This window comes from Lepus europaeus, chromosome 14 (assembly GCF_033115175.1).
Source record: "Lepus europaeus isolate LE1 chromosome 14, mLepTim1.pri, whole genome shotgun sequence".
Taxonomy (NCBI): domain Eukaryota; kingdom Metazoa; phylum Chordata; class Mammalia; order Lagomorpha; family Leporidae; genus Lepus; species Lepus europaeus.
In genome coordinates, this window is record NC_084840.1 from 18,637,552 (window position 1) to 18,665,516 (window position 27,965).

A 27,965-nucleotide genomic window follows, 5' to 3' on the forward strand; every position below is an offset into this window, starting at 1 on the left:
TTTTCCCAGCTTTTCGCACTCAGAATCACTTCCTTTGTTCGGAGGAGGGGGTGGGGGAGGAGACGGAGGGCGAGGAGGGAGGGGCCCGCGGGTGCCGCCACCGCCCCCGCCCCCTCCCGGGGTGCGGAGCCCGATTGTCACTCAGCTCCCGCGCCGGGGGCGACGGAGGCGCCGGCGCCCGAGTCGAGTCCCCGCCGGCCACCACCTCCCTGGACCCAGCCGGCCCTGGTTTCTCCAAGCGAGCGCGCAGCGAGCGGCTGCCCAAGGCGTCGAGGCATTGGGGACCCTGGGGCGGAACAGCTCCGGTAGCCGGGAGCGCCGCGGGCTTTGGTGACCTTGGGTGAGTCTGTGCCTCCGTCGGCCCCCGGGACTCCCCACCGGGGACGCAGGAGCTGGCTGCAGGAAGCGCCTGGAATGCCCCCTTGGGGCAGGCGATGGGCAGGGGTCCCTGCCAGTGCTGGAGCCGGTCCGGGGATGGCTAAGAGCCAAGCTTGAGCCATGTCTCAGGTGGGTGGGCGCGGGGCAGGCGTGCGGCGCACTCAACCGGGTGGGGCGTCCACGCCCTGGCCTAATCCCGGCCTCAGTTCCGCAGACCCACGCCTGCCACCGCGGCCCCAGGTGCGAAACAGGGGCGCTACCTCTTTAAAAGCGTCCGGGGCAGAGCCTCTGCCGCACCATGTGATTGCTTGAAAGGCCGGGCTGGGAGCGCTGCGGCGGGAGCCTGGAGGGCCATGAGCCGCCGGTGCCGGGAGCCCAGCCCTGCCCGTAGCAGCCCGGGAGCTCCGGGCTCCGGGTGCTCGCAAGTTTGGGCCCGGGCTCTGGGCCCCGCTCCTGGCCAGCAGGCAGGATGGTGAGCTCCCTGCATGGTGCTCTGTGGGCGCGGGTTGGCAGAGCCAGGCTGGGGGACCCCTGTGGGGTGTGTGTATGTGTGTGTGTGTGTGTTGGGAGCTGTCTCACACCTGATAACACAGCCAGTGCAGGAGAGAGTGCTGCTATTTTAAGTTGCTGAATGGAACCTCTGGGGATGAGAAGGGAGGGGACCTAGGCAGAGGAAGGGCTGGGTAGCCCCAGCAGCCTGGGCAGGCACTGGCAGTGCCAAGTGGGGCAGCCAGAACCAAGAGCATTGGGCTCCCCCCTCCTCCCAGGCCGGCCTCCCACCCCAGGCTCCCTGACCACAGGTGCCCGCCTCGTGCCCCTCCGTGCCGCTCTGCTGATGTGCCCAGCCTGTGCCCGCCATGCCGCCCTCCATCTCGGCCTTCCAGGCCGCCTACATTGGCATCGAGGTGCTCATCGCGCTGGTCTCGGTGCCAGGGAATGTGCTGGTGATCTGGGCCGTGAAGGTGAACCAGGCACTGCGGGACGCCACCTTCTGCTTCATCGTGTCGCTGGCAGTGGCTGACGTGGCCGTGGGCGCCCTGGTCATCCCGCTGGCCATCCTCATCAATGTCGGCCCCGAGACCTACTTCCACACCTGCCTCATGGTGGCCTGTCCTGTCCTCATCCTCACCCAGAGCTCCATCCTGGCCCTGCTGGCCATCGCCGTGGACCGCTACCTCCGCGTCAAGATTCCTCTCCGGTGAGTCCGCGGCAGCCAAGGCGCTCACAGCACCCGTGCTGGCTGGCGTGCACGACACCCAGACAGCGCCGAGCCCCCGCCTCTGCTCTGCCGGGCTCCGTGCCGCGGGGCCAGCCTGAGCTGAGCTGGAGAAGCAGGTGGGGGCTGGGAGCCTGGCAGTGCCCAGACCCTGGCGCTGAAGCCACAGCCACCAGGGAACCTGGGGTGGCGGGAGAGGGGCGACTTGGAGGGGCCGCCCAGCTAGGGGCAGAGTGGGTGCTGAATGGCAGTGTGCTGAGCTCCGCCAGTGGCAGGGACTGGGGTCGGGGTGAGGAACTGCTAACGGGGACACACCAGGGCCAGGAGTGCAGCCTCCGCCGGCGGTCCCAGGCTGGCTTCTTGGAGACGTGGTTCAGCTCTCTCCTCCTCCTGTGTGTCTGCGCCAGGCGGCCCCACCCTTGGACTGTCCTGCTGAACCCTCTCCTCAGCTCCCACTTAGGGGATCACCGTGGCAGGCATGAGGCCGGGAAATGCTGCCGCCTGCTCTTAACATCCGCGTTCTGCAAAACCACGTGTGTCTCTGCCTGGCACGGCAGAGGTGCTGGTGCTGCCTCCAGACAGCGCCGGGGTGGGTGTCCTCACGGTGGCAGTCCTTGGCGTGGGCATCCAGACCATATGGGACTTGCCAGGCCATAATCTCATCGCCAGGCAGTGCCGGGGCCACCGAGTGCCAGCGAGGGCCTGGGCACGCTGCCCAGGACTGGCCCTGCTGGGACACTCTCAGAAGGGCACACTGGCCCCTACTTCACATTATTGTCACCAGTAGATTCCTTTTCTACTGGGGAGTGCTGGCCATCGGCGGCACCTGCCGTCCCCAGTGTGGATCCCGTATCTGGGACGTAGGGCCTCTGGCCTCTCCTGGCAGCCTGCCCGGGCAGGCCTGGGCACCATGGTGCTCCCTTTGCTTGACTTCCCAAGGCCTTTTTCCATGCATGGTTTTTCCCTCTGCTCTCTCCCTGGTCCTGGGAGGGAGGTGGAGCCGGTGCCGGCAGAGGGGAAGGCACACCTCAGATGTTCTGTGGCAGGAGGCTGGGAGCCCAGCCCCGATACCGTCACCCACCTGCCTTCCTAATGTTCCTTGACTGGCTGCCAGGAGCTCGTCTCTCTGCTCTGTCCCCCTCCCTCACGAGCTCCGGGTTTCTCCGTGGAGGGGGGCTGAAGACAGCTGCAAGGGACGAAGGGCGCGCAGCCTAGGGGCCCCACGAGCTCAGCCGCGAGGGCCTTGGTGTTGCCATTAGCTCGGGTTCATTGCCAGGCCGCACAGACGAAGCTGGTCCCAGTGCATTAGCAGGGCTGGGCCTCGCAGCCTGACCATTATGCCCAAGTGTGGCTGTGTTAGGAAACTCGTGCAGATGTGAGAAGGCTGCCCGGGAAATCTGTCCGCTCGCTGTGTGGATGCCAAGGCCAGCCAAAGGCCCGATCCTCCTGTGACAGTGGGCATGGCCGGGATGTTCCCTGCCTGCCCTGTGGGCCGGGGGTGGGGGTGCTGCAGGCTCCCTCCTCTGGGGGCAGCTGCGGGTGCTCTGGAGCAGGGTCTTCAGGAGCTGTCTTCCGAGGGCTGAGGCAGGAGCCGGCCTAGAGGCTGGCACAGACCTGAGTGCGAATCCTGAATACATTTGTAGCTGTGAGACCTGGGGAAAGTCACTTATTTAACCTTGAATTTCCTCACTTACAAAAGGCATTATGCATGATACACTATGTACGAGCCACAAGTGGTAAGTGTCTGTTTGTAGTTTTTTTTTTTTTAGGATTTATTTATTATCTATTTGAAAGGCAGACAGACACACACACACACACACAGGGTGGGGATGGGGGGCAGAGAAAGCTGGTTCACTCCTCCAAAAAGCTGCAATGACCAGGGTTGGGCCAGGTCTGGAACTCCATCCGGGTTTTCCACATGGGTGGTGGCAGGGGCCCAAGTACCTGGGACAGCTTCTGCTGCTTTCCCAGGCACGTTAGCTTTAGGATGCTAACGCTGGATGGAACAAGTAGAGCAGTTAGGAACCAAACTGGCATGCCGGCATGGCAGGTGGCAGCTTAACCCACTGCACCACAACACTGGCCCCCTATGTTTATAGTTTAACATTTATTATTTGAAAGGCAGAGAGAGCTCGTCCATCCACAGGTTCATTCCCTAGCTGGCTGCAGCAACTGGAACAGGGCCAGTTTGAAGACAGGAACTAGGAACTCCATCTGGGTCTCTCTTGTGGGCGGCAGCAAATCAAATATTGAGCCATCATCCCACTGCTTCCCAGGCACATTAGCAGGGAGCTGTATGGGAAGAAGAGCAGTTGGGACTTTATTATTTTTTAAAGACATTTATTTATTTGAAAGGCAGAGTTACAGAGAAAGGAGAGAGAGAGAGAGAGAGAGAGAGAGAGAGAGATCTTTGATCTACTGGTTCACTCCCCAAATGGCCACAATGACCAGGGTTGGGCCAGTCCAAAGCCAGGAGCTAGGAGCTTCTACTGTGTCTCCCACAGGAGTGCAGGGGCGCAAGGACTTGGACCATCCTCTGTCTGCTTTCCCAGGTGCATTAGCAGGGAGCTGGATCAGAAGTGAAGCAGCCAGGACTGAAACCAGCACCCATATGGGATGCCGGCACTGCAGGCTACAGCTTAACTTGCCTCGCCACACTGCTGGGACTTGGACTGGAGCTCTGATATGGGTGCCATTGTCCAGGGCAGCAGCTTAGGTGGCTGTGCCGCAACACCTGCCCCATCGTTAATATGTGGTTCAGAGTGAGGCTTAAGCAGCAAGTCCTGCCTCCGCTCACATTCACGCTCTTCTATGGCGACACACGCACGCACACAACACACTCTTCTATGGCAACACATGCGCACACGCACACAACACGCTCTTCTATGGCAACACATGCGCACACGCACACAACACGCTCTTCTATGGCAACACATGCGCACACGCACACAACACGCTCTTCTATGGCAACACATGCGCACACACACACACAACACATTTCCAAGCAGGTGTGCAAGTCCTGTTATGTTACATCGGGATGCGTTTTCTCTCCCCTTGCGGATTGTTGGTACCTCAAGGACAGGGCTGGGCAGTGGCCCATTGAGTCCTGCCCCACCAGGACGAAGCTTTCTCCTGCATCCAGGGCCTTGCTTCTCATGGTGGGGGATGGTCCTCGCCCAGCTATTGGCCACTTGCGGCTCTTGCCTCTCACCGCCCTGGCCCCTGCAGGAGGAGCTCCCCTCTGGGTCGCTGGAGTGAGACCTTCTCAGCTGGAGGTCCAGGCCCCCTGCAGTGCAAGGCAGATGTGGCCCTGGCTGCAGGCGCTGGCAAGGCCTTGTGGACACAGATTCCAGCTGCACGCAAGCCACAGGACCAGGCGTGGTTTGGACAATTAACCACAAATGATGTTTCCTTCCACTCGGCAGAAAGCAGGGAGAGAAGAGGCCATCGCATCATGTAGTGTGATCCAGTTACAATGTTTTTGGAAGATTTATCTATTTATTTGAAAAGCACAGTGACAGAGAGAGGAGAGACAGAAAGAGAGATCTTCCATCTGCTGGTTTACTCCCAAATGGCTGCAAAGGCGAGGGCTGGACCAGAAACCTGGAGCTCCTTCCAGGTCTCCCACGTGGGTGCAGAGGCTCAAGCACTTGGGCCTTCTTCTGCTGCTTTCCCAGGCACGTGAGCAGGGAGTTGGATCAGAAGTGGAGCAGCTGGGACTCAAACCAGCACTCTAGTCTGGGATGCCAGCATTGCGGGTGGCAGCTTAACCTGCTGTGCCACAGCTCTGGCCCCAAGTTACAAAGTTTTTAAAAGAAGCTCAAATTGCTGACTCATCAGTAACGTGCATGGGGTCATTTACATGTAGTTTACATGTAATTTGCATAGTACCTCCACATCCTTGGCGATCATTTCCCCAGTCCCCACAGGTCCTGGTTCTAGGGCATCTGCGTGTCTGTCCCCTCATCCAGGGTTTTCTTGGTGACACTCAGGGCATGGTTGTGGAGGTGAGTGCTCACCGGCTCCCTGCCCACGCCCTCTGTGGAATGGACACCCCAGGGAGGGCTGGTGACGGCCAGGTGGGCTGGCTGTATCAGAGCCACACAGAGCTGCGTTTCACTCCGTTACTGGTGACTGAGCAGCTCCTAGCCCCTGCTTTACTATCCCGCCAATGAAGGGGTGGTGTCGGCGGTCTCTGGGGTTCCGCTGGCTCTAACTCTGACTTTTCCTGACCCTGCAGGGCTGTGCAGGGATCCTGGGCAGCTTTAGTGTCCTACGTGTTGGCTCCTGGTGGCTCTGTGCTAGGCATGACGCTGTGTTTTATGAACTTGACCTCCCTCTAGTTGAGGTTGTTGATGTCCCATTCTGTAGACCGATCCTTGGAGCCGCTGAGGTCGGAGGCTGGGGAGGCTTGTCGGGAGCCGAGGCAGCAGGGCTCCAGGCCTGTCTGACAGATGCCTGCAGCTAGGGAGCCCGAGTGCATCTTGCACCAGGGCAGAAGCTGTGGGGTAGGGTAGGAGTTTCCTCCTAGCTGTCAGGGGCACCGTTTTTCTCTCCTGAGAGCTTTGCATGCTCAGCCCCGCCCCTGCCCTCCTGCCTTCACCCAGTGGGCAGTGGAGCTCCTGGGAGCTGTGCCTCTGTCCACAGCTGGACGCCTGCCCTGCTGGGCTGTGGAGCCGAGAGCCTGGTAGATGAGGGTGTGTTGGCATTCACTGAGCCCTCCCAGCCCTGGCTGGCCTGGGCTTTTCTTGACAATGAAGTGACCCTGGCTGGTGACCGTGGCCTCTGGGTCCCAGGTCCTTGGGGATCTCCCTCGGGAGAGGTAGGAGTCTCCAGACCCTCTGTGAAAGTGTGTCCAAGCGTCTGGGGTGGAGGAGGGGTGGGGGAAGCCTGGAGCCCACCTCCCACCCTTGGCACTGATGAGAAGCTGAGGCCGAGGGGGGGGGGGGGGCTCGCTCAAGGTCAAGGGCAGGACCTTCGCTCCCTGGCTCTGCTGGGAGAGCCTGGGCCAAGGAGAGCTCTTAGGACACTGGCTTCTCCAGGACCCGAGGAAACAGGAGGTACAACAGGTGAGGTCAGCCCCTTAGTGATGAGTGGTCGCTTCCTTGCTGGAGTGAGGGACAGCGCCGCGCCGCCGCGCCAGAACCTGGGCTTTCTCACAGGAGAGGCCTCTGGATTTGTTTCAGGGGCGCAGACTTCCCCAGCTGGCCTGGGGCCGGCTTCCGGAAGTCTCTGAGTGCACGAGGCAGACGCGGGGAATGGTCAGGCGGCCTCCTGGAAAGCCCCTTCCAGCCGGGGTCAGAGGGGCAGGGCAGCCGCGGCCAACACTGACGTTCGGTATTTATTGCTGAGCGTCAAAGCTAGCATGTTGATAATGGAACGTATAGGAAGGAATAAAGATGGTAAAGTCATCCGTAACTCCGCCACCTGCAGGGATCTAGTTAGCATTTTGAGGTTCCAGAAAATTTTCCACACACATACATATATATATAGATACATTATTTTTACATATTGAGAGCAGCTATATATACATGGTGTTATATCCCATTTTGCTCACTCGGCATTATCAGCAGATGATCTGCTGGGACCACTCTGGGAAGCGCTTCCTGGCCACACCTGTGGCTGCTCTCAGCACTGAAGCCCCTGATGGAGGCCCCTCCCCCGCCCTCCACGCCTGCGCCAGGTCTATCTCTCGCCAGCTACTCAGCCTGCGTCTACTCCTCCTTCCCGGTGACTCCGGCCCAGGTGCTTCCGCATTTGCTGTCCCTCTCCCTGGGCTCAGCGAGCCCCGAAGGGCCAGGACCCCGCATGCTTCCAAACCCATGTGTGCCCCATGCCTGGTGGCGTAGGCACTCTGGAAACATGTTCCCAACGCACGAATCCTTGGAGAGCCTATGATTTAGATTGTTACTGGTTTGTTAGGATTGCCAAAGACACTTCCATCATTCACGTGTCCGTGAGGTCACAGCCAAGTTCAGAGCCCTGGGCTGTGTCTCCTGATGAATAGCATGGCCTCTGGCTGTAAGGGTTTCTTTTCTTTTTTTTTTAAGTTTTTTTTTTTTTTTTTGACAGGCAGAGTTAGACAATGAGAAAGAGAGACAGAGAAAGGTCTTCCTTCTGCTGGTTCACCCCCAAAATGGTCGCTACAGCCGGCGCTGCGCAGATCTGAAGCCAGGAGCCAGGTGCTTCTCTCTGGTCTCCTACGTGGGTGCAGGGGCCCAAGGACTTAGCCATCTTCTACTGCTTTCCCAGGCCATAGCAGATAGCTGGATTAGAAGAGAAGCAGCCGGGACTCAAACCGGCGCCCATATGTGATGCCGGTGCCACAGGCGGAGGATTAACCTACTGAGCCATGGCGCCGGCCCCCTGCATGCATTTTGAAGAGCCAGAGAATTTGCTTCTGGGTTGGGAGGAGGGATTTCCCTGTGGGGTGGCTGTGAGAGAACAGTCAGCATGGACGCGGCTCCTAGGCTGCTGATGGCACCGACATTGTCCCGGTGAGAAAGGCTGCAGGTTCGGCAAGTAACAGAAGGAGTTCAGACTGAGCCGAGTTGACTTGGGGGGGTCTAAGACACCTCAGTGTGGTTTTGAGCATGTGGTTGGATGTCCAAGGCTGGCGCTCAGGAGAGACAACCAGCCTGGGGATACAGAGGAAGAGCCATTGGCATGGGCACGGGGTTTAGAGCCACAAAGCTGCGTGGAATCCCCGAGACTGAAAGTAAAGCTAAAGCAGAGCAGGGGACCAAGGACCGAGCCTGAGCAGCTGGGGGCTGGAGGAGGCAGCAGGGAGACTGCAGGAGAGGGCCAGACGGGGGAAGAAACCAGGGCCTGCGAACCTGGTGCGGAGCGTATATGTCAGGGAGGCACGCGGGAGCACCTGCCCGAGGCCAACGCGAGATCAGGGCTGAAAATTACCCCTGGACTTAGCAGGGCTGTCAGTGACCTTGGCAGGGACGATGCCAGCGGCGTGGTGGGGCAGAAAGCCCGGCTGGAGAAGAGCAGTGGCATGGAGGCAGGGGGTGGAGGCCGCTCTGGCTCTGTGGGGGGGGGATTCAGCTGCAGGAGCCTGAAGCTGCAGGGCTGTGCTGTCAGCAGAGGGAGGCGGCGTTTGCTTGGGGCTGTGTTCTGCGGAGGCTGGTGTGTCTGGGGCTGACCGGTGGCCCAGGAGGCAGAGAAAGCCTCACGGTGGAGCCTGGGGAGGCTTCCTGGAGCTGTGTCCTTGGCCGAAGCGGGTCCCTTCCTTTGGGCGGGACCTTGGGGGGCCCTCTGGTTCCATGCAGCATCTGCAGGTGCCAAGTTCCCTTCTGATTGTTTCAATTTTCCGAGTGAAGAGGGAGGCAAGGTCATGGCTGAGAGAGAAGATGCGGGAGGAGGGGTTGCAGAGAAACAAGTGGCACACAGCCGTTGTCTGGTGGAGGGGGAGGGGGACTGCACCCCGGGAGCCTGGCCTCCTGGGGGGTGCATGCAGGGCCCCTGAGGGGCCTGGCGGCACGGTTGTGGGCTCATCGCCAGCCGTGGGAAGCAGTTCGGGCGCAGGGGCATGGAGCAGGCGGGGAGAGTCGAAAGTGCCGGAGTCCTCGTAAGATTAGGTGTCTCCTCGAGGTCAGGAAGCTGGCTGCGAGCTGAGCTGCCGTTGTGACATTCGGAGATCAGAGCGGAGCGAGCCAGCAGAGAGCAGGCAGCTGAGATCACAGCCCGAGAGTTCCAGGAACGAAGCAGCTTGGTCCTCTCCAGGGCAGGTTCTCGGTGGCTTCTCCACAACCCGGGGTTGCAATCCGGAGACCCCCAAGGGCCCCGGGGCTTCGGGAGGGCCTCGTAGGCCTTGGGGTTCACGGTCCAGAGTTTGGAATTTATTCTGAAGCCTCTGAATGGCTTAAGCAGGCGATGACATAATTCAAATTATATTTTAGAAAGGCCAAAAGTCCTTAGTCAAATATTAGCAAATGAAATCCAGTGATACACGGAGGATAATACATCAGCCCCACGAGGGCTTGGCCTGCGTTTGCACGGCTGCTTTCGCATTAGGAAGATCCATCAGCGTAATCACCTGGTCCCCGTGAGGTCACCCTGCCTCCCGCGCCAGCGTGGGTGGGAGCGCGGTGAGTGAGGATGTGGGGAGACCTGTCGGGACGGGCGGGGGTCGGGTGCTGCTCTGGGTTTATGTCCCAAGTCACTGTGTGGGTGGCTGTGCATCTGGGTAGCTGGGGAAGGAAGAAGAAATGTTAGGGGGAGAAGAAATGGGGGGGAGGATCTGGTTCCCATTAGGGCCTGAACTGGAGGTGGCATGATGGCAGGGCCACTGCTCTTCTGTCTCTGCACTGCCCAGCTCCCGAGGACTTGTGTCTCGGCCCAAGGGCTCTCTCTTGTCTCAGCCTCCTGCAGGGTGTCCCCAAGCCCCGCCTCCAGCTGCTCCCTGCCTGGACTTCTCCCAGGGCTGCCGCAGCCCGGCTTTCTCAGGTGGGGACCGTGGTGGCAAGGACCTGTGGCTCTGGCTCCCTGAAGCCTCTGGAAGATGGCAGGGCTCCATGCAGAGCAGGATACTGTGATTTCTGTGACACCTAAGGGTCCCCCGACCCCTCCCCATCCTCAGTAACCCCTGGGAGGGTCCTGTCTGGGATGCTGTCTCCAGAGCCTCATTCTTGCCCGGGAAGCCTGCGTCGCCGGTCGGGTTAGCCCCCTGCACCCCAACACTCAGGGGCCTCTCCCAACCGCTGTGTGCTGAGCGGCCCCGTGTCCGGGAGGGACAGTCCGCAAGCAGGCAACGGTCAAGCGGCAGTACCAGCCCAGCCGGCTCGCCGTGTCTGCGTCGCCCTGCCTGCTTGTACGCCGGCCCTTCGGCACACACAGCCTCCTGCAGCCCCGCGCAACAGTGAGCTGGCAGGGCTGGTGCGGGTGCCGACAGCCGGGCCTGGCTCGCTCCCCGTGCAGCTGCTCTCAGAGCCACAGCCGCAGTTCCCAGCTCCCGCCCCCGGGACGGCAGGGCTGAGACCGCAGCTTGCAAGAACTTCTTCTCAGCCCTCCTCTTTTCTTTTCAAAAGATTTCTTTATTTGAAAGGCAGAATTACAGAGAGAGGGGAGGGAGAGACAGAGAGAGAATCTTCCATCTGCTGGGTCACTCCCCACATGGCTACATTGTCTGGGGCTGGGGCATGCTGAAGCCTGGAACTCCATCCAGGTCTCCCATGTGGGTGGCAGGGGCCCAGACACTTGGGCCATCTTCCACTTCTTTCCCAGAAGTATTATCAGGGAGCTGGATGGGAAATGGAGCTGCCGGAACTCGAACCGGCGCCCATATGGGATGCAGGTGCTGCAGATGGTGGCTTTACCCGCTGTGCCATAGCACCAGCCCCGGTCACCTGATGTTTTTAATGATCCTCTTTCAGAGAGCGTCTCCCTCTCCTGCTTTACCTTGGTCCTGGGGCCAGCGTACCGAGGGCTGTGTTGTCTGGAAAAGATGCTTGCTTTTCTGAGGGAGGGTCTCTTGCATAAAGTAGCTTCTCCCTCCCTTCCTAGGACTGCTCTGAGGCTGGTCCATAGTAGGCCCCCTGCAAATGAACACGAATCAGGGTTGTTAAGTGATCCAAAGCCCCTTGATGTTTGTTGTGTGGCCGCTGTGACCCATGGCGGGGGGGGGGGGGGGAGTGTCAGGGCGGAGCCGGATGATCTGTGTGCAGGGCGGAACTTGGTTCCCTCCGGCAGCCTTGCACCTTGTGGCCAGCACCTAACCTGCCCAGCTGGTGCCCAGTTGGTGGCTTACTCGGTGTCCAACGAGGACAGGCATGAGAGCACCCCCCCCCCCCCCCGCAGGAAGGAAGCCTTCGCGGGGTGACGGGAGCGGCAGGTTTTTCCTCTGCACCTGCAGAGGTCAAAGGCTGGGAGCAGAGAACGAATCAAAGCGTTTGCCTGGGTGCAGAGGGTGGGAGGCCCAGGAGGTGGAGCTGGGGGCGGGGCTCCTAGTCTCCTAGCCCCCTAGGGCAGCCCCTGCCCCACCCCCTGCTGCCTTGGAGGATGAGGGAGGGAGGTGGTGTCTGTGGAGCTCTGGGCTGGTCCACTCTCTCACCCACTCAGTGTACCCGGGGACCAGCTGTGCTCTGTGGACTCACCCACCAGGGTGCCTATGTGGGGTGACCCATCAGCCCCCCGTGCGTGGACTCCTGGGGCTGTAGCTGGGAGGGCCGATGGAGCAGCGCAGACTGCAGCCCATTCACAGCGGCTGTGTGGGGCCGGGCCGGGCTGGCTGGGAGCCAGGGCTGTGAAGGCACGAGGCTCCCACCCCCATCACGACCGGAGACTGCAGTGGCTGTGTGTGTGTGTGTGTGTGCGCGCGCGCGCGCGCGTGCAGGGCGTTCCTGTTTCTCTGAGTCAGAGACAATGTTCCGGCTTCCACTCCTGCCACTCACCTGCTTGCTCACCACCCTGCTGCCCCCCACCCCCACCCCAGTCCCTCATTCTCCATGGTCCAGCAAATCCAACTTCCAGCCAAGCAGATCCGCTTCCTGTTGCGGCCCACCCCCACTAATCCCCCTCAGCGTGAGAACAGGGTTTACATGTTCAAGTCCATCTAGGGCACAGAACCTTGGGTCATGGGGGGGCGCACGGGCAGGAGGCCGGAACAGGCCTGGGCCACCCCAGCAGGAGGGCCCAGTCCACACCCGCCTGCCTGTGCCCCCGCCAGGCACTTCTTCGCCTGCCCAGGCCTCACACAAGCAAGGACTCTGATGTCCAGACTGCTGCTTTCATACTATGTATGCATTCAGACAGAGAGAGAGAGAGAGAGAACAATGTTCCCCTCCTCCAGAACCAGTCTAACTCCTCATTCTTTCACACTCAGCTCAGATGACACCTCTTCCAGGAAGCCTGCCTTATTTTGCCTGTTGTTCCTCCAGCTCCCTGTACTCCCTCTTTTTTTTTTTTTTTTTAATAGATTTATTTATTATTTGAAAGGCAGAGCTACAGAGACAGAGATATGCTCCCTGCCAATTTATTCCCCAGGGCTGGGCCAGGCCAAAGCCAGGAGCGCAGAGCTTCATCCGGGTCTCCCATGTGAGTGGCAGGGCTCCAAGCACTTGGGCCATCCTCCGCTGCTTTTCCCAGAACCATTAGCAGGGGGCTGGATTGGAAGTGGAGCAGCCCGGACTCTGACCGGCACTCCTATGGGCCCCAGCGCCTCCCCCATCCCCCAACCACAGCACCTCTCCCCTACCTCCCCCAACCCCTACCTCCGTGTGCTCCCTCCTGGTGCAGCCCTTGCTAAACCACCCTGTGAGTTCCAGGGTGGAGCCCAGGGCATGACCGAGCCCCTGGCCACAGCGGTGACTCTGGGGCAGCGAGGAGCCGCCAGGTCATCTGACTGAAAGCCTCGCACGGTTTCCTGAGCAGTGTTTCGCGCCAGCGCGGTAGTGTTTCCCCAATCCCCGCAGGAGGAAGCTGAGGTCCAGAGAGGCCTATCAGCTTTCTAACAGCCACACAGCTGCAAAGGTCACGAGCGCTGCTGAGGGAATCATTGACTGGAGGAATGAAAAGACCTGGCTCCAACACTTCCTGCTGGTGATCTTGGGCACAGCACTCCCCACGTCGGGGGTCTCGGTTTCCACATTTGCAGAATGGGCAGAAGTCTAAGCCCTTTCACACAGGCTTCCTGAGGCAGCGCTCTCGGGGTGAAAGGGAAGATGACGTCACTGCTCGGTGCTGACCCCCTCCCCCATCCCATCCCTGGCCTGCCTGCCTGCCTGGAACTCAGGTGGTGGTGAGCTGGTGCAGGCCGCGGGGGAGAGAGGAGGGCTGGAGGCGCTGTGCTGCAGGCCTGGCGGAGGAGCAGGCAGGAGAGCTGAGCCGGCTCTGTCCCCCTGGAGCTGATCAGCAGAAAGTGGACGGGTGCCAGGCCCTGGAGGGTGGGCCGCTCGGGGCCTGCGCAGGGGTTGAGTGAGGCAGGGTCTCCTCCTGGGGCTCATGGCCGTGCGGGCAGGGACGGGTCATTCCTTGGGCCCCAGCCTGGGCTCAGCCTGGCTGCCCAGGTGCCCGCTGGCACAAGCCGACCCTGCCCCGGCCGGCACCCTCGTCGGCCAGGCTGGCCCCGCTGCTCTGCTCTCAGCCTGTTTCCACGCCTGTAGATGGAAATAACCAGATCTACCTGAGGCTGGGGGGATGGTGGGCAGGACTTCTGTGTGAGAACAAGCGGAGGCCACCCCTCGGCCACCTGCTGCTGTTGGGGGTGGGCCAGACGGGCGCCTGGTGGTGTGCCTGTGCCGCTGTGCCGTGGCTGGCGCTCGCGGTGGGGCTGCAGGCATGCCAGGCCTTGGGAGGCATGCGGAGCCCTGCCCGCAGGTAAGGGCATGCTGTGTGCCTGCTGTGTGCCTGCTGGGCCAGGCGGGCACCTCCCTTCCCGCCTCAGCCCCTCTGTGAGCCAGAAGGAGGCCTGGGGGAGGGGCGCTTAGGTCTTGGATGGTGCCCTGGGGCCAGCACAGAGGAAGGACAGTGTGCTTGGCTTCATTTGGTCCTGCAAGGCTGCTCTCCACCCATTGTCCAAAGAAACAGGATCAGAGAGGTAAGGGAACTTGGAAATTGCTCCCCAGCCAGGAGGTAGCAAAACTGGGACCGGGAATGTGGCTGCCGAGGTGGACACCTCTCCAGTGTCCGCAGTCCGCATCTACAGGGAGCTGGAACTACAAGACCCCGCGGATAAGGAGAGGCGTCGGCATAGGCCCCGGGACAGGGAGGGCAGCTGCTGGCCGGCACCGTCAGGCCGGGCCTGCCTGCCGCCCGGTTTCCGTCGGGCCCTGCCTGCGTTCTCCCAGCCCCGGAGCCTGCGTGGACTCCTGCGCACGGCTGCCTCCCGCATAGGGCAGGGGAGCTAAATCTGGAGGTGTTGTTAGCATCACCGCAGCAGAAAGAATCCCACGAGGTCTGCGGAGGTGAGGGTGGTGCAGAGGGGCTGGGGAGGCAGCCGGCGGGCCCTGGGTAGGAGCTGGGTGGAGCCCTGGGTGGGAGGGGAGCCCAGGGAGCCCCTCTCTGGCACCGCTTCCCTGCAGAGAGACCTGGGCTCAGACTCAGAGCGGTTCAGTCTCGGCTCAAACATGTACAAGCCTTGGGCATGCTCTGGACCTCCTGAGCCTTTATTTTCCCACCTGTAAAATGGCAACAACAGAAGCTGGACGTGCGGGGCTGTGCTGGGGGTGGGGTAACCTCGCTCCCCTTTTGTTCCCCTGTCCTGGCTCCCGTGTGCCGGAGGTGCCCGCCCCCCTGGCGGGTCTGGGCAGGCATGCAGGGGTGTGCCTGGCTCTTTGCTGCATGACCCAGGGCGATGCCCATCTCTTCCTGGGCCCCCTCAGTCACCCTTTCCCCAACAAGCATCAGGGGGGAGCTCTCTTTGTGCCCCACTGAGGGCTGAGTGCCGGTGGGTCCTGCTGTTCCCAGTGTGGTCCGGCGGGGAGGGCATCTCCAGGGAGAGGCGGGCAGCATCCCAGGCCCCGCCCCGACCTTGCTGACTCACCATCTGTATCAGAAATGGACCCCAGGTGACTCAGGCACACTTTCCAGCTTGGGCCTCTCAGACTCTAAGGGACCCCCGGGCTGGGAAGCCACAGTCCCGGCCTCAAACTCCTCCTCCGGATCTCGGATCTCGTGGGACTGTCAGAGCAGGAAGCAGAGCCCTGGCTTGCAAATCCACAGCTGGGGCTGCTCCTGCCACTCCGTGGACGTGACTTGAAGAGTCGCGTTCTATCCCATGCAATATATTATTTATGCATCAAAATAGAAGAAGGGAAACATTTGAAAATCCCAGGAAGCAAACGAGGCCTTGGCTCTGGAGGCAGCTGACCTGGGCTGCACCTCCAACCCCAGCCATGCACTGCACGGCCTTGGGCAGGTCCCCCAGGCCCACCTGTGAGGGAGGAAGGAGGCCTAGGGGAGACCGCACCAGCAGCTCAATGCCAGAGGGGGACCACAAGCTTTTGGGGCAGGGGGCAGGGGGCGCTGGGCGGCTCTCGGCTCCTTGTCACAGATGAGGACACCCAGGTCCTGAGGAGCAACCCGGGCGCTACTGTGCCCTACTTCTCTGGCCAAGCCGTGTGCTCTGTTGCAAACACACGGAGGCTGGGGAGGGAGGATGCGCTGTGGGCCTTGAAGTGTGGGGGCTTCCCAGTGGCCCAGCTCGTCGGTGCTGGGGCCAGCCGGGGGAGGGAAGCCATTTCCCCGCCTGCCACCACCCACGAGCCTCCTGCTGCGTCCGCTCACGTGTCCGCCGCTCCTTGGGTGCAGTGGGAACCCTGCCTGGGCCTGGGCTGGCTCCCCGAGGCCGCTCCTGCTGGAGTGTGCATTTTGTTTTTCCAGCTCTGAGCACTGCGCTTTGAAGTTTTCGTGAATGGTGCCTGGAAAAAAAGCCTTTGATTTAATCAGCCTCCTCCTCCCCCGCACACATCCTAAAGGGCGATTTCCCCCCTCCAGGGTCGCAGCAGGCGTGAGTGATGGACAAGTCTTTGCAGAGTGGAAGAAGGGGCTGAAATGAGTTTATTGATCCGCCCTCAGGGAAGCTGCCTTGCAGCATGACCTGCTGCTCCCCTGTCCTGGTGAAAGGACAGGGCCCAGGCCAGCCCCAGGGCAGGAGAACAGGCTGCACCCCACCTGTGTGCGGCCTGGTGAGGAGCGGGGCTGGTCCCACAGCAGGAGTGAGTGTGGTCAGACCCTTGCTAGGGCCACCGAGTTAAGTGGCTCGCTGCACCACTGGGGCTGAGTGATGGAGCCTTCGAGTGGAAATCTCGGGGATCCTACACAAGGCTGTGCTCTGAGGCCGGCCAGCGGGGCTGTTGTTGAGAGGAGCAGGGAGCCGGCGCTGGCTGCCTCTCACCCTGGCTCGCTCTCCCTGCATTCGCATGCACACCGAAAGTGATTGCGGATGAGCTCATACCGGCCGTGTTGTGGCTGTTTTCCATCCGTGCTATTTGCTATCTGGTTCTCTCTTTTTTTTTTTTTTTCCCTCCTCTCTTTTTCTTTTCTGCCTTTCTGGTTTTAACTGAGTATTTGGTGTGATTCCATTCCCTTCCCCAAGTATTCCTGGGTGCCTGCCGTGTGCCGGGTGCCTCGGCAGGTGCTGGGAGGACCACTGGGAACCACACGTGGTCCCTGCCCTCGGGGTGGTCCCTGCCCTTGGGGTGCTCATCCTCTGCTTTTCCTGACCCAGCCACATGGGGAGGAGGGAGGTCAGCCCCGCCACCCAGGAGAGCCGACAGCCTGCTTCCTGCTGTGGGCTCTTCTGCAAGGGGATCTGAGTCTCACCTGCCTCCACCTGCGTGAGCCTGTGTACCTCCCACCTGCCACTGTGTCTGGGCTCCTCCTACACCCAGCCTGGCTCTGGAGCTGGGGTAGAAGAGGTGAGGGGGGCTTTGAGCAAATGTAGGAGGGCCGGAGGGGTGGGCTCAGGGCCGGCGCTGTTGCTGCAAGGCCCTGTGTGCTGCTGCCTGGGCCTGGGCGGGGGCTGGCTGGGAAGGGCTGGTTTCTGTCGGGACCTGGACTGGGGCTTCACGTTTCAGCCGCTGCAGACACAGGGGCCGGCTGAGTGCGTGTGTGGTGGCACAGGTGCAGAGCGCACAGGTGCCATGCAGCAGCCACCCGGGGACTTGCTGGCCACTGGGGCTCTTAGTGTTAGTTAGACTCCAGATCCCACTCACCTCGATGCAAGGTCCCAAGAGCAGGGGCTCCTTGGGTTCCTTTTTTTTTTTTTTAAAAGATTTATTTCTTGTAGGACCAGCAGTGTGGCGCAGCAGGTTAAGCCACTGCCTGTGATGCCGATGCCAGCATCCATATGAGTGCGGGTTCGAGTCCCAGCTGCTCCACCTCCAACCCAGCTCCCTGAGGAGGCATCAGAAGATGGCCTGGGTTTTTGGGTCCCTGCCACCCACATGGAGACCTGGATGGAGTTTCCGGCTCCTGGGTTTAGCCTGATCTAGCTCCGGCTATTGTAGCCTTTTTGGGGAAGTGAACCAGCAGACGTAAGATCTCTGTCTCTCCTTCCCTCTGTAACTCTGCCTTCCAAGTAAATAAACAAAAATCTTAAAAAAAAAAAAAACAAAACTTACTTATTTGAAAAGCAGAGCAACACACACACATACACACACACACGGAGGGAGAGAGAGAGATCTTCCATCTGCTGGTTGACTCACTGGCTGCACCGGGCTGAAGCCAGAAGCCAGGAACTCCATCTGGGTCTCCCACGTGGGTGGCAGGGGCCCAAGCACTTGAGCCATCCTCTTCTGCCTTCCCAGGAGCATTAGCAGGGAGCTGGGCTGGACTTGAACCTGCACTCTGATATGGGGTGCTGGTGGCTTAACCCGCTGCACCGCCACTCCAGCCCCTCTCCTTGGGTTCCCTCGCAGTGGAAGGGGTTCACATCAGACGCAGGGAGGGCTCTGATGAAGTACAAGCCAGCCGTGGCATGGAGAACCGAGGGTACGGTGGACTCTGGAAAGATTCCCAGGGTGGAGAGCTCTCCCTGTCCTCACTGCCTTCCCCCACACCCTGCCATCTGTCCAGGCTTCTCCAGAGCACGGGCTGGGTGCTGTGAGTTGCAGGGGCCCAGGCCCAGGCAGGCTGGGAGGGACACCTCCCCTTGTGAGTCCAGGCTCTGGGCACTGGGGCATCCGATCTGCCTGCTGGGTCCCAGCCCTGGCTGCTGACCATGGCAGCCCTGGAATCTGCACACGGTCTCCCCAGTAGAGGCCAATTTCAGTCCCTTGGTGGGTGCAGGCAGGAAGCAGCTGCCCAAGCTCATGGTTCCAGACAGGCGGAGGGAGGCTCAGAAAGGCGCAGGGTGGGGTGGGGGGAGAGGATGTGCCCCGCCCCCAAGACAGCCTCCTTGTTTAGTGCTGCCCTGAGCAAGTTCCAAACCCCACGGGCTCCCCACAGACTCAGAGGCATTTTGAAGATTGATTGATGTATTTGAAAGAGCGACAAAGAGGGAGCGACAGAGGTCTTCCTTGCACTGACTCACCCATCTGGGTCTCCCTCGTGGGAGGTGGCCCAAGCCCTTGAGCATCATCTGCTGTCTTCCCAGGTGCATTAGCAGGGAGCTGGATCGGAAGTGCAGCAGCTGGGACTCGATCCGTTGCTCTGATATGGGATGTGGTGTGACATGTGGTGGCGTAGCCTGCCTCGCCAGACTCTGATCCCAGAGTCCACAAGACCAGGATGAATTCTGCAGTGAGGTTGGGCGAGGGCACACAGGCTGCAAAACAGTAACAAAAGGCCCGTGTCCAAGACATACATGGCTTTGTCATCTGTGTCCCTGCAAGGGCCCATGTGTCTTCCGGTAGAATCACAGTCCCCCGTGCCAGGCACAGCACCCGCCCTTGCTCCTGCTCTTGGACTGCCCAGATAAGCCAAGGCGCCGGCCTTGTCCTCGCAGGCTGCCACTCCATGCCCAGGGCGGAACCACGCCCGGAGAACCGTGCCTTGCCCGAGGCCCCAGGCCGCGGCCCTGGGAGCTGTGGTTTCACCTCCCAACTCCTGCACAGCACCCTGCGTTCATTCGTGTTTTGTCTTTGGTTCATTCACTCAACAAACACGTGTTTCTCTTTCCTTCCCAGCCTGCTCCCCTCCCTCCTCTCTGGGGGGCACAGTGCTGGGGCGCGGGATCCTTGCTGCCCTCCAGGGAGGGTGGTTTGCCTCCCAGCCCCCACTGCAGCCTCCCCAGTGCTCGGCTCAGGTCTCTGACACATTCCAGGGGGAGGCAGCCGTGACCTGCCGGAGCTCGCCCGCTCCCTCGCCGTCCAGATGAGGGCACGGAAGCCCCAAAGGGGAAGCTCTCACTCTGGCGGTGGTTCTGGATCAGAACGGGGGTCTGCCGGTTCCCACTGCCCTGCCGGCTCCCCACGCACGGCCTGCTCAGGGGATTCTGTCTGCCTCTCGTAGGAGCCGGAGAGGCTGGGGAAGCTGCGTCCAATCAGCCGTGTCCCCCAGGGCTAGGCTCTCCGCTCCGCTGGTCGTCCCCTGGAGGCCCCGCTGTGGCCAGCTGCTCACAGATCATGAAGTCTGGACGCGGATGGGACAGGAATTTTTCTGTCTCACTGGATGAATCCGAATCGGTCCCCCACAGCAGGTGGGGCCACTTGGCAATCCCCGAGAGCTGCCAAGAACCAAATCTCAAAGCAGAAAGGGGCCGGGAGGGCTGGGGTCTGCCCCCCGCCATTCCCTGCCCCCCATCATGGGAGGTGGGGTTGTGCCTGGTCCTGGACTGGGCAGGAGGAGGCTTCCCTGCAGCGTGGCCCAGGGCATCCTCCAAAGCCACCCTAGACCCAGATGGGAGTGGGATCCCAGGCAAGTGGGCTTTGGAAAGCTGCCTCCTCCAGTCAGGACCCCCACACACCCCAGGCCCCACTCTGCAGCCTCCGAGCGCACCCCAAGCTCTGAGGGACAGGAGACAGGAGCTGTCTCATCCTCGGGCACACGGGCAGCATGCGTGGCATCAGGTACCCGTGTGACCTGGGGGCTGTCACCGGTATCTGGCCTTGGGTATTGCACTGCACCTGCTATCTCTTCAGAAGAGGAGCTCTGCTCCCTTTGCTCAGTGGCGGGGCCTCCACCGTCAGACAGAATTCCTTCTGGGTGGGGCCTGTGTTCCCTCTGCTCCCATCCTGTGGTCAGGGGGCTCCCAGTCTGAAGGAGGGGCAGGGGAGGGTGGTGACTCAGTAGAGGACAGTCTGAGTCCTACACGGGAACTTAATTGTCTCTCCCATTGAGCTGGGAGCTAATTTCCAAGGCCATTACACTGAGGACCTAATCAGTTTATCAGCCCTCTCAAGGAGCCCAGAGCTTGGCTCCTCCTCTGTCGCCCCAGGGGTGTGGGGCTGACCCCATTTTGGGCTGTTGGTGGCTACTGGTGCTGGAGACTGCTGGTGACCACAGGGCCTGGAGCAGCCGGAGTCAGGGCAGGGTTGCTAGGCCCCGACAGCCTGCCCCCTCCCCAGGGTCCCCAGCCAGACTCCCCTGGGCGATGTTACTGTTAAATATTTGGCCCCTAGAGTATGCCCAGCGCCTTTGATTGTATCTGGTTTCCTGTTCTCCTCTGGGAGGAAGCCCTCTCTGCAAGGAAGCAGTTTAATCGTCTGAAAGCCCGACTTCCCTGGCCTGGGACCCGTGAGTTCTCCGTCCCGGTGGCGTGGAGCTCCTCTGGCAGCAGGCAGCAGGCAGGCGGGGGCCAGAGCTGGGAACTGAGGCCCCATCTCAGGGCCAGGGCCAGGTCGGGACCTTGCAAAACTGCGGGATCACCCCCTCCGCCCCCACCCCGCCCCACCCTCCTGCTCCTTTCCCTGCCCCAGTGCCTCGGTGAGGAGCAGGTGGCAGGGACCAGGGGGCCCCCCACTCTGGCCTTGGCCCTGGATAGCACATGTCACACACACACACACACACACACACACCCCGTCCTCAGAAAGGCCATGCTGATCTTGGCCAAGCCCGCTCTGTGGATCCTCTCTCATCTCTCTCCTCTTCCAAGGTGACTCCCATTTCTGAGTCTGGGCGATTGGCCCAGGGCCTCTGGCAGGTGGGCAGAGCCTGGGGGCTGGCCCGAAGCAGGGTGTCACTGCCGGTGCCTACCTGGTACCGTGCTGAGGTGCTGAGAAGCCATCCAGGGGACGGTAAGGTCCCTGGGGAATTATCAACAACAGGAAGCTCCCCCAGGCAGAAGCGCAGAGGCAGGTCTGGGACAGCGGGTGGGGGGAGGGGGCCTCCCTGACCCCCAGCTCTTCTGTGGGAAGCGCGGGCTTGGGGGTCTGCTAGGACAGATAGCTTCAAGACTGCACACGCCGCCTTGTCCATGCGGGCACTGGGTGACCCCTCTGCACCCCTGTCTCTCTGGCCCTGGGGACTCTTTGGAGCTCCAGAGCCCAGCCCGCTCCTTCTCTGTTCCCTGTCTGATGTGTCCCTGCCTGCCCAGGCCCCGTGTTCGTCACCCCGTGGCATCCTGGGCTTCTCCCGTTCTGAAAGCTGGTCTTCAATGTGTCCACAGAGCCCTCCTCTGAGGCTGTGGGCAGTTGGGCCCCCATGGAAGTGACCTTGAACTGTTCATGAGGTAAAGGGGCCAGGGAGGAGCTGGGCACACACATGGCAGCTGCCGGGGGTGGCAGGTGGCTTCTGGGGTGGCACCTCTGGCCAGTGGAGCCTCTGCAGGCCTCACCGTAGGCAGGGACAGCACCGAGGCCCGGTGCTGCTGGGGACGTGTCGGTGGCTGGCTGGTGGCCTGGTGGCACTTGGGCAGAGGCGCGTGTCACTGCAGCCCTGTGTCACGGCGGGGAGCCGAGGCAGTCTGGTGCAGCAGGGGATCCTTGGAACAGCCAGGGCTCTGTAATTGCCTCTGGGGCTAGGGCCAAGCCTTGCTAATCTGATTGTCTCTAATTGAGCAGCAGCGCTTAGGCCTTATCTCTGCTTCCCGAGATGTGCTCCTGGTAGTTCCTCAATCAGTTGTTTCTGAGTAAGTAGGTGTATGGGTTTGTTAATTCATGTTTGCCTGCCTGCATTCATTCATTCATTCAACAAATGGTTCTTGCATGGTCTCCTGGGGGTGCCGTAATGGACACACAGTCAGGCATCCGTGCTGGTGGGCCTTTGCGTTCTAGTGGAGAGAGATGTAGTCCATCCATGGATGCAGTCGCAGGGCCGGGGAGGTATGGGCTCTAGGGAGGACGCTGAGCCTGGCAAGAGGCTGTTCTGGCGGGGGGTCCAGAATCTTCTCGGAGGAGGCGACATCTGAGCTGCGACCTGAGTGAGGAGAGAGCAGGTAGCACAGTGGCTCTGAGCTGCGGGTGCCCCAGCCGTGCATGGAGAGGAGTCTGGGCAGCATGGAGTCGCTGGCGAGTGGAGTGGGGCTCGAGGGGAGCGCAGGGCCCCTTAGGGGGAAGGGATCCAGGAGCCTTGGGGGGTGCGACGGTCCCCCATTTCCACCCTCCCCCAGAAATCTGCTGCCCCCAGCGCAGGGCCCTAGGCTCCGGGATGGCTCCTCCCCGAGCGAGGAGGGGCGAGATGGCTCCACCGCGGAGGGAGCTTGGGACGTGGAGGTGGGTTGTGTGGCTCCTTTGCTGAAATAGCTTCCCCAGGACCTCGGTGTCTGTGGGGGCTGCTCTGGCCCTCCTCCCTGAGACCCCACCCCAGCGCCTGGACCCCTGCTTGGCTGGCCCCTGGGTGATCCTGACTCCCACCCTGCTGTCTCCTTGGAAAAGGAAGAGGAGGGGCCCTGCCCGCTCTGCCCGCCTGGGCTCCCAGGACCCCCTGCGTCCCTCCTTCTCTGAATTGATCTGGTTTGTTTAAGGCCTGTGTTTGGCGTCTCTGCCGCCTGTCTCTCGCCTCCAGGACAAAGGATGCTGGCAGGAGCGCCTGCTCTCTTCTGTGTTCCCAAACCAGAGCTTCGGGGCCTTGGCACCTGAAATGTCTGCTTCCTGAGTGAAAGGGGCGGCGCCTAGACAGCCAGTGGCCACCAGAGAGAACAAGCAGGCCACGTGGCCCCGGGGTCTGCTGGTGCTGGCCAGGCTTGTCTCAGGCACCCCAACCACGACTCCTGCCTTCTGCTCCAGGCCTCCGTCTCCCCGAGTGGCGGGACTGGGGCCAGTGTGGGCTTTGGCCTGGGTCCCGTCGCAGCCTCGCAGCTTCCGTCTCTGCTTCTTCCGGGCTGAGTGGCCTTGGGCGTGCTGCCCTCTCTCCCTGGTTCTCAGTTATTGGAGCTAGGAATGGGGATAAGAAAGGCACAGGTAAAGTCTGGGGGAAAGCAGAGCGAATGCGATCTCGCCACTATCCAGCAGTTGTCTGTTATCTGAGCAGCCCCGCCAGGGTGTGGGGAGGAACCCACGGCTGCCTTGCTGTGCCCTCTTTGGACACGGGAGCTGCGTGTGCACTGCACACAGTGCCACATCCCTTCTGTGGAGCCAGGCCAGCTCTTGGCAGCTCTAACAGCTCAGCAGCAGCCCCTCTGCCATCGCTCTCCCTCTCGGGGTCCCCGCTGCCCCCTAGCTCACCAGGTGCCCCGTCTTTCCATGCTGCCATCATCAATAAGAAGATACCGGCTGGTAGGCCCATTCACACACTGCAAACAGAGCAGTAGTCCCCTGTCCCACCTCGGTCACTGGGGCTGGTGAGGCCTTGGGCCCCGGCTTGGGAGGCACCTGCCTCCTGCCCCCACTCCGGTGTGTGCCGGGAAGGTGCAGCCTCTGCTTCCCTTTCCCACGTCTGGGAGAGGTGCGTCTCTCCCCTGCCCTGGGCCCTTCCTGTGAGAGCCGGCCCCACCTCAGCCAAGGTCCTGGCTCCAGACCTTTCCCACCAAGGAGAAAATAGCAAGAAAAACAGATGGGAGCTGATACCGTGCACTGCAGGGTCTGCTGGGACCAGGTTCTGGAGGAGCCCCAGGAAAGCTTTAACCCCAGGGCTCCGGGCAGTCAGGAAGGGCGAGGGGAGGGTGGGAGGAGGAGGCCCCTCCCCAGCCCAAAGCTGCCTCCTTCCCCCACCCAAGACCCCGTCGGTGTCTCCCTCCCCATCCTCCATAGGCCATGGGGACCCAGATGCAGGTCCCTGGCTGGGCAACAGCTCCTGGGGGCTCCTGGCCCACCCCTGTGTCGGGCCAGTGCCCTCCTTGGACGGCACCCAGACAGGGCCACGGTAAAGCTCTCAGGCAAGGGCTCTTCCACACCTGAGGCCTCACAGTTGTCCTGGGGCCCTGCAGCAGGCAGTAGGGCTGCAGGGTCCCAGCACCTGGGGAGTGGCTTCCTGATGCGGCAGTGAGCTGTGCTCACTCACAGCTGGGTGTGGCCACCTGAGACCAGACCCAGCACGGGCTGTGTCCGTGGCAAATGTGATGCCAAGGAGAAAAGTGATGGGCGGTGGGGAGGACAGGATGCCTGCCCCCTCCTTCCTGCTGGAGCCCTGCTGGCCGCGGGAAGCTGGAGCTGAACCTGGCCGCACCCTCCACCTGTTGCTGGCGAGGATGCACCGTCCTCTGGTCCCTCCCCGTAGATTCATGCCCAGAGTTCGCCTCCTTCTTCCTCTTCTAGATTTATTTTATTCATTGGAAAGGCAGTGTGATAGAGAAAGAGACTGAGAGACAGAAAGAGAAAGTCATCTTCCACCCTCTGGTTCACACCCCAAGTGTCCACAACAGATGGGGCTGGGCCAGGCCGAATCCAGGAGCCTGGAACTCCATCCAGGTCTCCCACGTGAATGGCAGGGGCACAGGGACTTGGGCCGTCATCCGTTGCCTCCCAGGATGCCTTAGCAGGAAGCTGGATCAGAAGTGGAGCAGCCGGTACTAGAACTGGGGCTCCAGTACGGTTTGCTGGCATCACAGCCTGCCCCACCACAACGTTAGCCCTTTCTCTTTCTTTATGCTTATTTATCTGCTCTGACATGGGACGCGGGCATTGCGCCTGTTGTGCCACAGCGCCCCCTGCCTGCCCAGAGCTTCTTTGGTGGTGTCTGGGAGGACCTGATGGTATCTAGGAGTGAGCAAAGCCAGAGAGGAGCCTCTGGGCTGTGTTTGCCGAGCGTCCGGAGATCCTGGAATTCTCCCAGGAGCAAGTGCATTTAGGGGAGTGGAGGGGTCAGAGCTGGGCAGAGCAGCATCAGCGGGGAGCCCCCGGGGCAGCTGTACCTGCATCGTCCCATGGGGTCCTCAGCCTGGGCAGCAGGTCTCGTCTTCCAGAGGGGGCACTGAGCTAGGGGGGGCCTTGTGCTTTGCCGTGGGGGGCACGGATTTGGCTGCTCTGCCGAGGATGGGAAACGGGTGGAATCGGGTGGAATCGGCTCCCACTGCAGAAACACGCGTGAGGCACAAGGGAACGGGTCAGCTCCCAAGGTCGGGGGCTTGGGGGTGCAAGGGTGCCATCGTGGCCCAGTAGGGAGGGGGCAGTGCTCTGAAGGGTCCCTGAGTCCCCTGGAATGATAAGGAGAGAGGGAGCGGGGTCCTGGAGGTCCCTGCTGGCACTCCTCTTCTTATGGGGGGGGGGGGCGAGGGGGCGCCTGGCTTCTCCCGCCCTCCAGATTATCCCCCTGGACTGTTGGCCAGGGCACGAGGGGCCTGCGGCGGACGGTCTGGGCACCCAGCGCCCGGGGGCTCAGGAGCTGTTTGCCTGGCAGGAGGGCGTTCGTCCATCTCTGCAGGCTGCCCTGGAAAATAACAACTGGGCACGCTCAGCGGCTCCTGTGTGGGCTGGCAGCCCCAGCCCTTGGCACCCGCTCCAAGGCCAGCGTGCGGGCCGCGTTGGTATAAAGGGAAGCGGGGAGCCCCTGAGCCCGTAAAACCCGGACCCTCATGAGGGGGAGGGCCCCTGCCGCACCCCACCCCTTCCTGATAGGAGGCCGCTTGGACGGCCCCTCCCCTCACAAATTCTTTATCTCCCTGGAAGGACGCATTAGGGCCTGCAGTTGTCTGTTTATGCCCTGACTTTTGTGTTATCTGTCTCTCCCCGGGAGCTCTGGGGAGGCACAGAGAACCATGGAGCCCCTGGTAGATGCTTGCTGAGCTGGTACATGACAGCATGGAAGTTTCTAGCACACAGTAGAGGCTCAGCAAACATCTGTTTTCTCTCCTGAGAATCATTCCCAGTCAGTACAGGGTGCAGGGCTGGTTCTTCTTCTTTTAAAGATTTATTTTATTTGTTTGAGAGGCAGAGTGGCAGAGAGAGACAGGGAGAGACAGAGAGAGGAAAAAGTCTTCCCACCCACTGGTTCACTCACCCAATGGCCACAACAGACCGAAGCCTGGAGCCTGGAGCCTGGAGCTGCAGCCAGGTCTCCCACGTGGGTGGCAGGGACTTGAGCACTCGGGCCATCCTCCACTGCTTTCCCAGGGGCATTAGCAGGGAGCTGGGTTGGGAGTGGAGCAGCCGGGACTCACACTGTGCTCATATGAGCCATAGGCTGTAAGCAGTGACTGAGCCACTGCTCCCCAGCACGGACCCTACCAAGAGCAGGGGTTTCCACGCCAACCTTTTTGGGGAATGGGAGTAAAGACAGAGGTGGAGACGGGGCGGTGGCATGGGCAAGGGTGGACGGGACAGAGTCAACAGAAGGGGGTGTGGGAGGCCGGCCCAGCGGAGGGGTGGTTTGCCGATTGCCTGGCCGTGTGGGGCAGTGTCGGGGTGTTAGGAAGCACTTCTGTGGGCCCCGGGCTCGTCATGGGACTCCGTGAAGCCTCAGTGTCAAATGGGCAGTCTTTACACTGCCAGAGATTCCGAAGCCACCGGGGACGTGACAAAGCTGCGGCGGGGCGGCGGGCGGGGTGGGGGAGTGCCCGGCACCCGTGAACAATTTTCACTCGTGTCTTTTCCTTAAAACTCCTGATGGAGGGCCTTGGCTATTTTCAGCCATGATTTTTATCACGGATCAGGGTCCCTCCCTGTGCAGGAGAAGGGAGCCAGGGCATTGTCCTGGATCCTGGTGGACGCATGCACCCCCCCACCTCCACCCTGCCCGCTCACCGGGGCCCAGGGAGGCTCTCCGGAGAGCTGCAGCTCCTCTCTCTGCCCCTCGCCCGCAGGTACAAGGCGGTGGTGACGCCGCGCAGGGCGGCGGTGGCCATCGCCGGCTGCTGGATCCTCTCGCTCGTGGTGGGCCTGACGCCCATGTTCGGCTGGAACAACCTGCGGGAGGTGCAGCAGGCCTGGGCGGCCAACGGCAGCGTGGGGGAGCCGGTGATCAAGTGCGAGTTCGAGAAGGTCATCAGCATGGAGTACATGGTGTACTTCAACTTCTTCGTGTGGGTGCTGCCCCCGCTACTGCTCATGGTCCTCATCTACCTGGAGGTCTTCTACCTGATCCGCCGGCAGCTCAGCAAGAAGGCGTCGGCCTCCTCCGGAGACCCGCACAAGTACTACGGCAAGGAGCTGAAGATCGCCAAGTCGCTGGCCCTCATCCTCTTCCTCTTCGCCCTCAGCTGGCTGCCCCTGCACATCCTGAACTGCGTCACCCTCTTCTGCCCGTCCTGCCACAAGCCCAGCATCCTCGTCTACACCGCCATCTTCCTCACGCACGGCAACTCGGCCATGAACCCCATCGTCTACGCCTTCCGCATCCACAAGTTCCGGGTCACCTTCCTCAAGATCTGGAACGACCACTTCCGCTGCCGGCCCGCACCTGCCGGCGACGAGGACCTCCCGGAAGAGAAGCCCAACGACTAGGCGCTGCCCTCTGTGCTGTTCCAGCCCAGCTGGCCCTCACCTCCCCTCCGCCCCAAGGGGCCCCCTCCCAAAGGAGTGCATCCCTGCACCCCGGGGGCTTGGAGTGGGGAGGGAACCAGCGCCCCAGGGCACGAGGGGCGTCTTGAGCCCTCCCACCTGCCTGACCATCCCAGGAGCTAGCAGGGCCCCTGTTCAAGGGCCGGGTGGGCCCTGGGGAGGCTGGGCGT

General features: G+C 61.4%; 1 protein-coding gene across 1 annotated transcript; it reads left to right on the top strand.

Annotated features, from left to right (window-relative positions):
- Positions 1-1,235: 1,235 nt before the first annotated feature.
- ADORA1 (adenosine A1 receptor) lies at positions 1,236-27,908 on the top strand. Its single transcript, XM_062211270.1, has 2 exons — positions 1,236-1,576; positions 27,099-27,908. The coding sequence occupies exons 1-2, from the start codon at positions 1,236-1,238 to the stop codon at positions 27,736-27,738; spliced, it is 981 nt and encodes a 326-aa protein (XP_062067254.1). The 3' UTR covers positions 27,739-27,908.
- The last annotated feature ends 57 nt before the right edge of the window (positions 27,909-27,965 follow it).

Bases quoted from the DNA above. Each gene is read 5' to 3' on its own strand.
- ADORA1 (XM_062211270.1), top strand. From the start codon at position 1,236: ATGCCGCCCTCCATCTCGGCCTTCCAGGCCGCCTACATTGGCATCGAG. The intron at 1,577-27,098 runs GTGAGTCCGCGG...CCTCGCCCGCAG, and splicing joins CGCGTCAAGATTCCTCTCCG to GTACAAGGCGGTGGTGACGC.